This window comes from Heptranchias perlo, chromosome 2 (genome assembly GCF_035084215.1).
Source record: "Heptranchias perlo isolate sHepPer1 chromosome 2, sHepPer1.hap1, whole genome shotgun sequence".
Classification (NCBI taxonomy): Eukaryota; Metazoa; Chordata; class Chondrichthyes; order Hexanchiformes; family Hexanchidae; genus Heptranchias; species Heptranchias perlo.
In genome coordinates, this window is record NC_090326.1 from 161770975 (window position 1) to 161785604 (window position 14630).

General features: G+C 47.2%; 1 protein-coding gene across 2 annotated transcripts in view; it reads left to right on the forward strand.

The window, feature by feature from the left end:
- acaa1 (acetyl-CoA acyltransferase 1) overlaps window positions 1–14630 on the forward strand; it is a 33112-nt gene that overhangs the window by 13780 nt on the left and 4702 nt on the right. The window contains exons 7-11 of one of the 2 annotated variants that reach the window (XM_067968327.1): window positions 1752–1832; window positions 2243–2433; window positions 5671–5850; window positions 13559–13614; window positions 14377–14522. In XM_067968327.1, the coding sequence (XP_067824428.1) occupies window positions 1752–1832; window positions 2243–2433; window positions 5671–5850; window positions 13559–13614; window positions 14377–14522 (654 nt within the window). The remainder of the gene's footprint in view (window positions 1–1751; window positions 1833–2242; window positions 2434–5670; window positions 5851–13558; window positions 13615–14376; window positions 14523–14630) is intronic. The other variant, XM_067968337.1, reaches the window with a different exon arrangement.

Sequence of the window (14630 nt, forward strand, 5' to 3'; positions counted from 1 at the left end):
GGGAGTTCCAGGATTTTGACCCAGCGACGATGAAGGAACGGCGATATATTTCCAAGTCGGGATGGTGTGTGACTTGGAGGGGAACGTGCAGGTGGTGTTGTTCCCATGTGCCTGCTGCCCTTGTCCTTCTAGATGGTAGAGGTCGCGGGTTTGGGAGGTGCTGTTGAAGAAGCCTTGGCGAGTTGCTACAGTGCATCCTGTGGATGGTGCACACTGCAGCCACTGTGCGCCAGTGGTGAAGGGACTGAATGTTTAGGGTGGTGGATGGGGTGCCAATCAAGTGGGCTGCTTTACCTTGGATGGTGTCAAGCTTCTTGAGTGTTGTTGGAGCTGCACTCATTCAAGCAAGTGGAGAGTATTCCATCACACTCCTGACTTGTGCCTTGTAGATGGTGGAAAGGCTTTGGGGAGTCAGGAGGTGAGTCACTCGCTGCAGAATACCCAGCCTCTGACCTGCTCTCGTAGCCACAGTATTTATATGGCTGGTCCAGTTAAGTTTATGGTCAATGGTGACCCCCAGGATGTTGATGGTGGGGGATTCAGCGATGGTAATGCTGTTGAATGTCAAGGGGAGGTGGTTAGACTCTCTCTTGTTGGAGATGGTCATTGCCTGGCACTTGTCTGGCGTAAATGTTACTTGCCACTTATCAGCCCAAGCCTGGATGTTGTCCAGGTCTTGCTGCACGCAGGCTCGGACTGCTTCATTATCTGAGGGGTTGCGAATGGAATTGAACTCTGTGCAATCATCAGCAAACATCCCCATTTCTGACCTTATGATGGAGGGAAGGCCATTGATGAAGCAGCTGAAGATGGTTGGGCCCAGGACACTGCCCTGAGGAACTCCTGCAGCAATGTCCTGGGGCTGAGATGGTTGGCTTCCAACAACCACTACCATCTTCGTTGGTGCTAGGTATAACTTCATTGGAGAGTTTTCCCCCTGATTCCCATTGACTTCAGTTTTACTAGGGCTCCTTGGTGCCACACTCGGTCAAATGGTATATTGGGCAGGTCCACACCTCTCACCCACTGAGCATCATCTTGGCCCCCCTCCTCACTGTATTCCCCTCCACTAAGCAGCCTTTTGTCCCCTGCTTTGCCCCCTGTCACCTCTCCTCTCCACCCCACCCCCAACCAAAATGTTTCCAGCCCCCTCCCATCCAGCATCATCTTGGGCACAGTACCTTTAGAATCCTGACTTTTTTTAATGTACGATATCTCTAAAGCGTGGACTACATACGGTATCTCTTTATAAATCTGCAAATAAAAAGGGCATCTAAAACGAAGAGGTAATTTAATATCTGATTGAACGCCCCAAAATTCTATTATTGAAATCTATACCTGAAGTGAAGGTGCAGTCCGATCTTTACTAATCCAGATTTTTGCCTTCGCTCAAATCAGCTCACTGTCAGTAACTGTCCCGTGTCCCAGTCTAACCCGACTGCTGATTTCTCACTGTCGGTAACTGTCCCGTGTCCCAGTCGAACCCGACTGCTGATTTCTCACTGTCGATAACTGTCCCGTGTCCCAGTCTAACCCGACTGCTGATTTCTCGCTGTCTAACTGTCCCGTGTCCCAGTCTAACCCGACTGCTGATTTCTCACTGTCGATAACTGTCCCGTGTCCCACTCTAACCCGACTGCTGATTTCTCACTGTCTAACTGTCCCGTGTCCCAGTCTAACCCGACTGCTGATTTCTCACTGTCGATAACTGTCCAGTGTCCCACTCTAACCCGACTGCTGATTTCCCGCAGGATAACGTCAGAGAATGTGGCCGAGCGGTTTGGAATCTCCAGGGAAAAGCAGGACACCTTCGCAGCTGCCTCTCAGCAAAAGTACGTCTCTCTCTTTCCCCTGCTCCCCTGGCTGGAGAGTCTAGAACTAGGGGTCATAATCTAAAGATAAGGGGTCGGCCATTCAAAACTTAGATGAGGAGGAATTTCTTCACTCAGAGGGTTGTGAATCTTTGGACTTCTGTACCCCAGAGGGCTGTGGATGCTGAGTCGTTGAGTATATTCAAGACTGAGATAGATAGATTTTTGGACTCTTAAGGGAATCAAGGGATATGGAGATTGGGCAGTGAAGTGGAGTTGAGTTTGAAGATCAGCTATGATCTTATTGAACGGCGGAGCAGGCTCGAGGGGCCGTATGGCCTACTCCTGCTCCTAGCTCTTATGTTCTTATAATTTTTTTTAAAAATCGCATCTTGAAAATTATTTTTTTTTCTTTTTGCATCAATCAAAAGAGCAGCCAAAGCCCAGAGCACGGGCCTGTTCATGGCCGAGATCACACCAGTGAAGACCAGCATCCTCGACGAGGCGGGCAATGAGAAAACCATCACCGTCACCCGTGACGACGGGATCCGAGCCAGCACGACTCTGGCGGGCCTCGGCAAACTGCGGCCCGCATTTAAGGAAACAGGCAGCACCACCGCAGGTACAGTCCCGACTCTCCAACCTACCTGAAGCACCGGCATCCACCAAATCTGAGGGCAGTGGTTCCTTCCTGCTACTGTATTGGAGCTCCCACCTCCAAAATAGCTGTACCTGAGAGTGTATCATGTGTGCGTGTGTTGTTCAATTGATAGTAGTCTTCCTCATCCTTGCATCCCAACTATCTGGAAATAAAACCATCTTTGAAGGTGGCAGGACAAGTTGAGAAGGCTGTTAAAAAAGCATATGGGATCCTGGGCTTTATTAGTAGAGGCATAGAGTACAAAAGCAAGGAAGTTATGCTAAATGTTTATAAATCACTGGTTAGGCCTCAGCTGGAGCATCGTGTCCAATTCTGGGCACCACATTTTAGGAAGGATGTCAAGGCCTTGGAGAGGATGCAGAAGAGATTTACTAGAGTGGTATCAGTGACTTCGGTTATGTGGAGAGACCGGAGAAGCTGGGATTGTTCTCCTCAGAGCAGAGGAGGTTAAGAGGAGATTTGATGGAGGTGTTCAAAATCATGAAGGGTTTTGACAGAGTAAATAAGGAGAAACTGTTTCCAGTGGCAGAAGGGTCGGTAACCAGAGGACACAGATTTAAGATAATTGGCAAAAGAATCAGGGGGGAGAGGAGATTTTTTTTTTTACGCAGTGAGTTGTAATGATCTGGAATGCACTGCCTGAAAGGGCGGTGGAAGCAGATTCAATAATAACTTTCAAAAGAGAACATAAGAAATAGGAGCAGGAGTAGGCCATACGGTCCCTCGAGCCTGCACCGCCATTCATTGATCTTCGATGCTGATCTTCGACCTCAACTCCACTTTCCTGCCCCGATCCCCATATCCCTTGATTCCCCTAGAGTCCAAAAATCTATCGATCTCAGCCTTGAATGTATTCAATGACTCAGCAGCCACAGCCCTCCTGGGGTAGAGAATTCCAAAGATCGACAACCCTTTGAGTGAAGAAATTTCTCCTCATCTCAGTCCCAAATGGCCGACCCCTTATCCTGAGATTCTCCAGCCAGGGGAAACAACCTCTCAGCCTTTACCCTGTCAAGCCCCCTCATAATCTTATATGTTTCAATGAGATCACCTCTCATTCTTCTAAACTCCAGAGCATAGGCCCATTCTACTCAATCTCTCCTCATAGGACAACCCTCTCATCCCAGGAATTAATCTAGTGAACCTTCATTCCACCGCCTCCAAGGCAAGTAGATCCTTCCTTAGATAAGGAAACCAAAACTGTACACAGGTGTGGTCTCACCAAAACCCTGCACAATTTTTTTTTTAGAAGAAAGAATTGCAGCAAGACCTCCTTACTCTTGTACTCCAACCCCCTCGCAACAGACCAACAAACCATTTGCCTTCCTAATTGCTTGCTGTGTCTGCATGTTACGTTTCTGTGCTTCCTGTACAAGGACACCCAAATCCCTCTGAACACCAACATTTGATAGTTTCTCACTATTTAAAAAATATTCTGTTTTTCTATTCTTCCTGCCAAAGTGAATAACCTCACATTTCCCCACATTATACTCCATCTGCCACCTTCTTGCCCACTCACATAACCTGTCTATATCCCTTTGCAGACTCTTTGTGTCCTCCTCACAGCTTACTTTCCCACCTAGCTTTGTATCGTCAGCAAACTTGGATACATTACACTCGGTCCCTTCATCTAAGTCATTAATATAGATTGTAAATAGCTGAGGCCCAAGCACTGATCCTTGCAGCACCCCACTAGTTACAGCCTGCCAACCTGAAAATGACCCGTTTATCCCTACTCTCTGTTTTCTGTCCGTTGGGATTTATCGGCTTTTAGTCCTATTAATGTCTCCAGTACGTTTTCTTTACTAATATTAATTACTTTAAGTTCCTCACTCCCATTAGACCCTTGGTTCTCCACTATTTCTGGTATTTTTTTGTGTCTTCCACTGTGAAGACAGATACAAAATATTTGTTTAACGTCTGACATTTCCTGATTCCCCATTATAATTTCTCCTGTCTCAGCCTCTAAGGGACCAATGTTTACTTTTGCTACTCTCTTCCCTTTTACATACTTGTAGAAGCTCTTACAATCCGTTTTTATATTTCTTGTTAGTTTACTCTCATTCTATTTTCTCCCTCTTTATCAATTTTTTGGTCATCCTTTGTTGGTTTCTAAAACTCTCCCAATCCTCAGGCTTACTACTCTTCTTGGCAACATTATAGGCCTCTTCTTTCAATCTAATCTTTAACTTCTTCAGTTAGCCACGGGTAGATCACGTTTCCCGTGGAGTTTTTATTGAATAAATACATGAAGGGGAAAAATTTGCAGGGCTGTGAGGAAAGAGCATAGGGAGTGGAACTAATTGGATAGCTCTTCCAAAGAGCCAGCACAGGCACGATGGCCCGAATGGCATCCTTCTTCACTATATGATTCTATGAAATCAAGACATATCATAATTTCTTGCTCTTAACTCATTTCTCTCCCGGGACCTTGGAACTATTCACCTCACGCAGCCTTTTCCTTCTTGCAATCTATGGGCCTTTAAAACCCAAGCTCGATGTCCCCTAGTCACCATTTCCTGATATTTGCCTTGTTCTCTTCCCAATCTCGGTGTTGTCGAGCGCTCTGGGTTTTTGACCCTCTACCTTGATTTTTTTTTCTCGGGTTGCAATAAAAAGCACCCTGGGAGGGAGGCGGCAAGATCCAAAACTGAGCAACACGAACCTGCTGAGCGGTTTTCTGCCCCGCTCCTCCTGGCAGGATCCTGTTTTTAGAAGAACTATTTTGAGTTGTATTTTTCTGAAGGAGCCCAGTATGGAGTTTGCGAATTCTGTGCTTCGATTGTAGGGGATGTAAATGCTGGAAAAGGGAAAACTTCTTGATTTATCACCTGTTTTGCTCTGCTCTGCCCTGCGCTGTGAACCCAACCGAAATTGGTGCCCCGGTGATTGAATGGGCAAAAGGTCGCTGATGTCTGAGTGCAAGTTGCACTCTCTGGTTTGTACACTGTAAAGAACCTGAACGAAGGTCAGACTTTCATGGGGGCTGCGCCCATGATGTCTTTTTTTTGTTGAGGTGTCGGCGAGCAAAATGAAGTGCGAATGAGAAGGCCGCCCTCTCCGCAGGCTGCGTCCTGTCCTGGAGTCCTCTCGACCCGTTTCATCTGCCGCCCAACGTAGCTCCGTCATCTGATGTACGTTGGTTTTCATGTATCTGTGTGTAAAATAAAAAATTGCCGACTTTCTTGCTGTCGACAGGCAACTCGAGCCAAGTAAGCGATGGCGCCGCAGCGGTTCTGGTGGCGAAACGCTCCAAGGCCGTCGAGCTCGGCCTTCCGATCTTGGGTGTGTTGAGGTCTTACGCGGTAGTAGGAGTCCCACCTGACATCATGGGAATCGGACCTGCCTACGCCATCCCAGCAGCACTGGAGAAAGCGGGTAAGGATGAGCGGGTGTTTGGGTGGGTGGGAGGGGGAATACCCTCCGCTTTCAAAGCGTGCTGCTGTTCCACCTTAGTGGCGCGCCAACATGGCTGTGCATCCCGACATATACAACAACAACTTGCATTGATATAGCGCCTTTAACATAGTAAAACGTCCCAAGGTCCTTCACAGGAGCGATTATCAAACGAAACTTGACACCGAGCCACACAAGGAGATATTAGGACGGGTGACCAAAAGCTTGGTCCAAGAGGCAGGTTTTAAGGAGCGTCTTAAAGGAGGAGAGAGAGGTGGAGAGGTTTAGGGAGGGAATTCCAGAGCTTAGGGCCCGGGCAGCTGAAGGCACGGCCGCTAATAGTGGAGCGCAGAAAATCGGGGAGGGCCGCAGAGATCCCTTGTAGGGCTGGAGGAGATTACAGAGAGAGGGAGCGGCGGGGCCATGGTGGGGTTTGAACGTAAAGATGAGCTGATGTCGGTTAGCGGTGTTCTGTATTTGAAGGGGGCCCAGTGGGAGCCTGTGCCTCGACTGGTACATCTCCGGCACCTGCCCACCGTCGGGGGCTGGAGGCGCCCAGGTCCCATCGGCCCTCTGAGCGAGTGGGCCGATCCGAAATGTAAACATGGTCTTGCCTTTCTTCGGTCGTCCTGGGCAGTTTCCTCCCCTGGACCCTCGCTCGGCGGAACTGACCTGCGCCCATCCGGGGGGCCGGTAAGCCTCGTCCATATGTCTCTCTCTCTCTCTCTCTCTCTCTTTCTCCGCTTAACAGCCTCCGCTAATAGGCTGCGTCTCCCTTCCGAGCAATGGTAGTGGGACCCCCCCCCCCCCCCGGCTTTGTAAGAGGCGGGCGAAGGTCTCGCCCCTTCCAAGGCCAACTGGGAACTTCTGCTGTTGGTGGGGTCCTGGTGAAGGATTTGGGACTTTTTGATATGGACTAACGTAAGAACGTAAGAAATAGGAGCAGGAGTAGGCCAATCGGCCCCTCGAGCCTGCTCCGCCATTCAATAAGATCATGGCTGATCTGGTCCTAACCTCAAATCTAAATTCACGTTCAATTTCCTGCCCGCTCCCCGTAACCCCTAATTCCCTTTACTTCTGGGAAACTGTCTATTTCTGTTTTAAATTTATTTAATGATGTAGCTTCCACAGCTTCCTGGGGCAGCAAATTTTCTGGTCCATGCGGGAACTGTCAGGGCAACTCTCACCCAGGAACCATGCGAGAGATACGAGAATGGACTTGAAACCCTGGATTAGCAGGTCATGTTCTGGCATCGGCATGATGGGCCGAATGGCCTTCTTCTGTGCTGTATCTTCTATATCAGGTGTCAGCTAATTAGAGAGAGGAGAGGCCTGATTAGCAGGGTGAATACTTAAGTCGTTAAGATGACTGCAGAAATCAATTTGGTATAACCTTACTGGGATGCGTCATGCCATGATGCAGGGTAGCAGCAAGGATGGTACAGCTGGCTTTGACGCACTTGGGCCAGACCAGGGCTCCTCCACACACCTGATCACTATCAGGCTGGAATGTGCATCCGTGCAGACAACCAGTGAGGGCAGCGTCAGTGTTAACAGTTTACGGCTTTTTGTGCTAGATATTCTCTCCATATTAATGCTCACTAGTCACTCCTGTAAGCGGACCTGGCGTCCCTTATGATCTGGAGTGCACCCTTCACTGCCCAATATCTAGATAAACAATAGCATGACCTGGGGATTGTATCACAAAACCCTTACTCTGTGCACTGGGTGCCGGACGGTATCACATGCTGCACTGTATGTCCCCCGCTCTTTACGGAAGGTAGACTGAAAGGCACTGGGCTCGAGGTGATGCACAGCCTCAATTAAACCAGTTTGTTGGTCTAACATAAAATATATGAATGAACAACATACAGTTTTCGCAGTGAGAACAATCAGTTTCCCTATGCTCCTCTCTTATGAAGAAGATGATAAAATACAACTTGATAAAACACGGACTCGTCTTAAGTTCTCAAAGCTAAACTGTTTTTTAAAACAGCCCTTCCCCCTCTGTCCGAGAAGCGGAGCTCTCGGGACTGCCTCTCCTAAGTTTGGGGGTGCGCTGGTGGATGGTCAGCCTCATTCCCCCCGAGGCGAATGCCTCCCCCTTTGGCAGTGAGCTGGAACCTTCTGAATATCGGCCTGGGCTAATCCTCCAACTGTGAGAATGGAACAGACCGATGCCTGGTCTTACTCGCCCCCTTGGATATCTGGGTAATCTCCTCGTAATGGCCTGAAGTTTATTTTTATTCGTTCATGGGGATGTGGGTGTCGCTGGCAAGGCCAGCATTTATTGCCCATCCCTAATTGCCCTTGAGAAGGTGGTGGTGAGCCGCCTTCTTGAACCGCTGCAGTCCGTGTGGTGAAGGTTCTGGGGAAGGTGGGACCTGTACAAGCGGGACGGGTTGCACCTCAACAGATCCGGGACCAATGTCCTCGCAGAGGGTGTTTGCTAGTGCTGTTGGGGAAGGTTTAAACTAGAGTGGCAGGGGGATGGGAACCTTAGCGGGGAGTCAGAAGGGAGTAAAGTTGAGAGCAGCAAGAGAGGGGAAGACCCAGGGGAAATTTACAATCCAAATAGTACAAACACTTGTTCAAGAACAAGTGAAAGGGAAAAGCGTAGAGCAGCAGAAAGAAAGTGTACTTTAGGCACTACAGATAAAGTGAAAACTCGAAGGCGTAAGGTGATTAACCCAGCATCAAAGCTGAAGGTCAGGCTAGGGTGTGTGGCCCAACTAAGAGTTCTATACACAAATGCAGGGAGTATAAGGAATAAATTAAATGAACTACAGGTTCAAATTCAAATTGGAGGGTATGACATGATAGCTATTACTGAGACATGGCTGCAGGATGGTCAGGATTGGGAACTAAATATACCAGGTTATAAGATCTACAGGAGAGGTAGGGAAAATGGAAGAGGGGGAGGAGTAGCCTTAATGATTAGAGATGAAATCACTTCAATGATAAAGGAGGATATAACGAGAGGTAAGCAGCCAACAGAGACCATATAGAATGAATTCAGAAATAGGAAAGGATCTAAGACTATAGTGGGAGTTGTGTATAGGACCCCTGGCAGCAGCTCTGAAGTGCTGGATTGTATAAATGTAGAGATTAGACAAGCGTGTAACAAAGGCATAGTGGTCTTAATGGGGGACTTTAACTTTCATATAGATTGGGAAAAGCAGACTAGCAACTGTTAGAAATGTAGTGAATTTCTTGAGTGTGTCCGGGATAGTTTTCTACAGCAGTATGTCCTAGAGGCAACAAGGGTGCAAGCCATACTAGATTTAGTTAACGGCTTAACTGTACGTGAACATCTATCCAATAGCGATCATAACATGATTGAGTTCAAGGTAGTGTTTGAAAGGGAAAAAGTGAGTCAGCTGCTAAGATTCTAGACTTGGGTAAGGCCGACTTCAATGGGATGAGATCGAGACTGTCCACAGTAAACTGGGCAAATCTGTTAATGGGTAAAATGACTGATGATCAGTGCGAAATGTTTAAAGAAACATTTAATGTGATACAGAATTGGTTTATACCCCTGAGGGGCAAGAACTCTACTTGCAAAAAAACCCAGCCATGGACAACTAAAGAGGTAAGGGACAGTATAAGACATAAGGAAAGGGCATACAAAAAGGCAAAAAATGGCACCGATCCTGGCGAATGGGAAAGATACAAAGATCAACAAAGGGTCACAAAATAGATAGTAAGAGCTACAAAAAGAGAGTATGATAAGAAACTTGCAAGGGATATCAAAACCAGTACGAAGAACTTTTATAGTTATATTAGGAAAAAGAGGGTGGTCAGGAGCAGTGTTGGCCCCTTAAAAACTGAAAGTGGGCATATTGTCATTGACAATGGGGAAATGGCGGACATGTTGAACAATTACTTTGCGTATCCCAAGAAAACTAATATTGAATCGGGGACAGGGACTTGATAAAATTAACATAAGTAAAGCAACAGTAATGAAGAAAATAATAGCACTAAAGAGTGACAAATCCCCAGGACCAGATGGTTTCCATCCCAGGGTTTGAAAGGAAGTAGGTGAGCACATTGCAGATGCTCTAACTATAATCTTTCAAAGTTCTCTAGATTCAGGAACTGTCCCTCTAGATTGGAAAATTGCACATGGCACTCCGCTTTTTAAGAAAGGAGAGAGAGGGAAACCAGGGAATTATAGACCAGTTAGCCTAACATCTGTTGTGGGGAAAACGCTGGAGTCTATAATTAAGGATAGGGTGACTGAACACCTCGAGAATTTTCAGTTAATCAGAGAGAGCCAGCTTGGATTTGTGAAAGGTAGGTCGTGCCTGACAAACCTGATTGAATTTTTTGAAGAGGTGACTAAAGTAGTGGACAGGGGAATGTCAATGGATGTTATTTATATGGACTTCCAGAAGGCATTTGATAAAGTCCCACGTAAGAGACTATTAGCTAAGATAGAAGCCCATGGAATCGAGGGAAAAGTACGGACTTGGTTAGGAAGTTGGCTGAGCGAAAGGCGACAGAGAGTAGGGATAATGGGTAGGTACTCACATTGGCAGGATGTGACTAGTGGAGTCCCGCAGGGATCTGTCTTGGGGCCTCAATTATTCACAATATTTATTAAGGACTTAGATGAAGGCATAGAAAGTCTCATATCTAAGTTTTCTGATGATACAAAGATTGGTGGCATTGTAAGCAGTGTAGATGAAAACATAAAATTACAAAGCAACATTGATAGATTAGGTGAATGGGCAAAACTGTGGCAAATGGAATTCAATGTAGACAAATGTGAGGTCATCCACTTTGGATCAAAAAAGGATAGAACAGGGTACTTTCTAAATGGTAAAAAGTTAAAAACAGTGCATGTCCAAAGGGAACTAGGGGTTCAGGTACATAGATCATTGAAGTGTCATGAACAGGTGCAGAAAATAATCAAGAAGGCTAATGGAATGCTGGCCTTTATATCTAGAGGACTAGAGTACAAGGGGGCAGAAGTTATGCTGCAGCTATACAAAACCCTGGTTAGACCGCACCTGGAGTACCGTGAGCAGTTCTGGGCGCCGCACCTTCGGAAGGACATATTGGCCTTGGAGGGAGTGCAGCGTAGGTTTACTAGAATGATACCTGGACTTCAAGGGTTAAGTTACAAGGAGAGATTACACAAATTGGGGTTGTATTCTCTAGAGTTTAGAAGGTTAAGGGGTGATCTGATCGAAGTTTATAAGATATTAAGGGGAACAGATAGGGTGGATAGAGAGAAACTATTTCCGCTGGTTGGGGATTCTAGGAGTAGGGGGCACAGTCTAAAATTTAGAGCCAGACCTTTCAGGAGCGAGATTAGAAAACATTTCTACACACAAAGGGTGGTAGAAGTTTGGAACTCTCTTCCGCAAACAGCAATTGATACTAGCTCAATTGCTAATTTTAAATCTGAGATAGATAGCTTTTTGCCAACCAAAGGTATTAAGGGATATGGGCCAAAGGCAGGTATATGGAGTTAGATCACAGATCAGCCATGATCTTATCAAATGGAGGAGCGGGCTCGAGGGGCTGAATGGCCTACTCCTGTTCCTATGTTCTCCCACAGTGCTGTTAGGTCGGGAGTTCCAGGATTTTGACCCAGCGACGATGAAGGAACAGCGATATATTTCCAAGTCGGGATGGTGTGTGACTTGGAGGGGAACGTGCAGGTGGTGTTGTTCCCATGTGCCTGCTGCCCTTGTCCTTCTAGGTGGTAGAGGTCACGGGTTTGGGAGGTGCTGTCGAAGAAGCCTTGGTGAGTTGCTGCAGTGCATCCTATGGATGGTACACACTGCAGCCACTGTGCGCCGGTGGTGAAGGGAGTGAATGTTTAGGGTGGCGGATGGGGTGCCAATCGAGCGGCCTGCTTTGTCCTGGATGGTGTCGAGCTTCTAAGTGCTGCTAAAAGGTAAACCAGGTGCCAAAAGCACGGTTTTTAAAACTGATTTTCCTGCTTATGCCCGTCTCATGATGTGGGTCAGCTCAATTTTCAATTAATCTCCAGCTTCAGCGGTGAAAATCTGAGCTCCAGCCAGGATCCCAGCCCCTGCTGAGTCTGTAGTCTTTTTCTTTCGTTATTTTGGCCATCCACAAGGACGGGGATATTCCTGGAGCCGAGCGCAGGCACAACGGATATCAGAGAATGGGGCGGGTCAGAGTGTTAACGCACATCAGGGAAAGCCACCTGATTTCCGCTACGCTCAGGAGCAGACCCAGGGAACTCTTCCCCTGTGTTCTACATCTGTACCGCTGCAGTGAGGTGTGGAGACCCACACTGTCTAATGGCACCAGTCGTACCGGAGACTTAGCAACGTGGGAATTGCTAGACGACAAAAAGACCCAAGGTCCATCTAGTTCGTCTTCGACCATCCTGATGGTAGAGTTGTTGACTGATTATAGCAATCAATCTCTGCCTATTAGTCTACGACAGACCCAGACATGAGGTGAGGAAAACCCCCGGTGGTGGAGAGATTTGGGAATCACAGGTCCAAACTCACCTGTTCTTCCCGAGCCTGTTACACTCACCACACGTCATGTCTCAAATTACTCATATACTGGATCCCAAAATATTATCTTCTGAAAGAAATCTATTTAATTTGCATCTGAATGAATCAATACTAACTGTTCCCATCGTCTCCCGAGGGAGTCTGTTCCACAGATTGTCCACTCCCTCACTGAAATATTCTTTCTGCGGATTAGTTTTGAATTTATTCCCCTTCAGGCGCAGGCCGTGTCCTCTGGTTCGACTGTTCTGGTCAAGGTGAAACAGCCTGTCGTGGTCTACATTATCTAGTCCCTTTAGAATCCTAAAAACAGTAATCATATCATCTCTCAACCTTCTCTTTTCCACTGAGAACATGCCCAATTTACATAATCGCTCCTCGTAATCCATACTATTCAACCCCTCAATTCATTCTGGTTGCCCTCTTCTATAATCCTTTCAACTGTTGCAATATCCTTTTTGTACTGTGGTAGAAAAAAAACAGGAGCAGGAGTCGGCCATTCGGCCCTTCGAGCCTGCTCCGCCATTCAGTATGATCATGGCTGATCCTCTATCTCAATACCATATTCCCGCTCTCTCTCCATACCCCTTGATGCCTTTTGTGTCTCGAAATCTATCTAGCTCCTTCCTAAATATATTCAGTGACTTGGCCTCCACAGCCTTCTGTGGTAGAGAATTCCACAGGAATTGGGTGAGCGGAACTGTACACAGTATGATAAGTGCGGTCGCACCAATAATTTATAAAGTGCGGGCAGTGTCTGTCCACTGGGACTGTCTCACCTTGGCATTCAGCTACCATGGTGAGTGCCAGTATAACACAATCCCTCCTCGCTTATCCCTCAGTATATGGCAAAAGAACCAGGGGGAAGATGAGAATTTTTTTTACACAGCAACTTGTTATGATCTGGAATGCACTGCCTGACAGGGCGGTGGAAGCAGATTCTATAGTAACTTTCAGAAGGGAATTGGATAAATACATGGAAAAGGAAAAATTGCAGGACTATGGGGAAAGAGCAGGGGAATGGGTCTAATTGGATAGCTCTTTCAAAGAGGCGGCGCAGGCATGATGGGCCGAATGGCCTCCTGTGCTGTAAGATTCCATGTTGTCGCCTCGTTCATCAGTGCCTAAAGACCACGTTTGATTTGATTTTTTTTTTAAAGCTTTCACTTTTTCTCCTCCTTCAGGACTTACAGTCGACGACATCGATGTGTTTGAAATAAACGAAGCATTCGCTAGTCAGGTGAGAAAACTTCAGAAAACTTTGAGATGAGAAGGACAGCCTTGGATACGGGAAATCTGAAAGTGCTGGAAATACACAGCAGGTCTGTGGGTGAGGAGGGAGGAGAGACGGGTTAATGAATTGTGTCCGGGTTCGTCCGTGTTTTCTCTTTCAGACGCTGACACACAGCCCTCTGTGGGTTTCCAGCGTTTTCCCCTTTCATCAGAGCTTCTAAAACTCTGTAATTAGTTGTGAGTGAATAAATGAAGAAAAGAAAATCAAAATACGAGTGTCAATTGAAAGCACAGTGTCATCTGGCAATTCACTCCCTCCACCACCAGCGCACCGTGGCTGCAGTGTGTACCATCTATAAGATGCACTGCAGCAACTCGCCAAGGCTTCTTCGACAGCACCTCCCAAACCCACGACCTCTACCACCTAGAAGGACAAGGGCAACAGGCACATGGGAACAACACCACCTGCACGTTCCTCTCCAAGTCACACACCATCCCGACTTGGAAATATATCGCCGTTCCTTCATCGTCAAAATCCTGGAACTCCCTTCCTAACAGCACTGTGGGAGAACCTTCACCACACGGACTGCAGCGGTTCAAGAAGGCGGCTCACCACCACCTTCTCAAGGGCAATTAGGGGTGGGCAATAATGCCGGCTTTACCAGCGACGCCCACATCCCGAGAATGAATTTTTTAAAAAGGTCAGTACTGGACTGGGCTAAACTGTGGCTCACTCCTCTCTCTGCTTTCCTCCTCCTCCTCCTCTCAGGCTGTGTACTGTGTTGAGAAGCTGGGTATCCCCATGGAGAAGGTGAACCCGAATGGTGGCGCCATAGCATTGGGGCATCCATTGGGCTGCACAGGGGCGCGGCAGATTGTTACTCTGTTGAATGAGTTGAAACGCAGGGGAAGGAGGTGAGTGCTGCTGCCTATAAATATAAAGCACCCTGTGTACGTGGCGGTAAAATGGTTGCATTACATCGAGTTACATCGAAACTACAGCACAGAAACAGGCCATTCGGC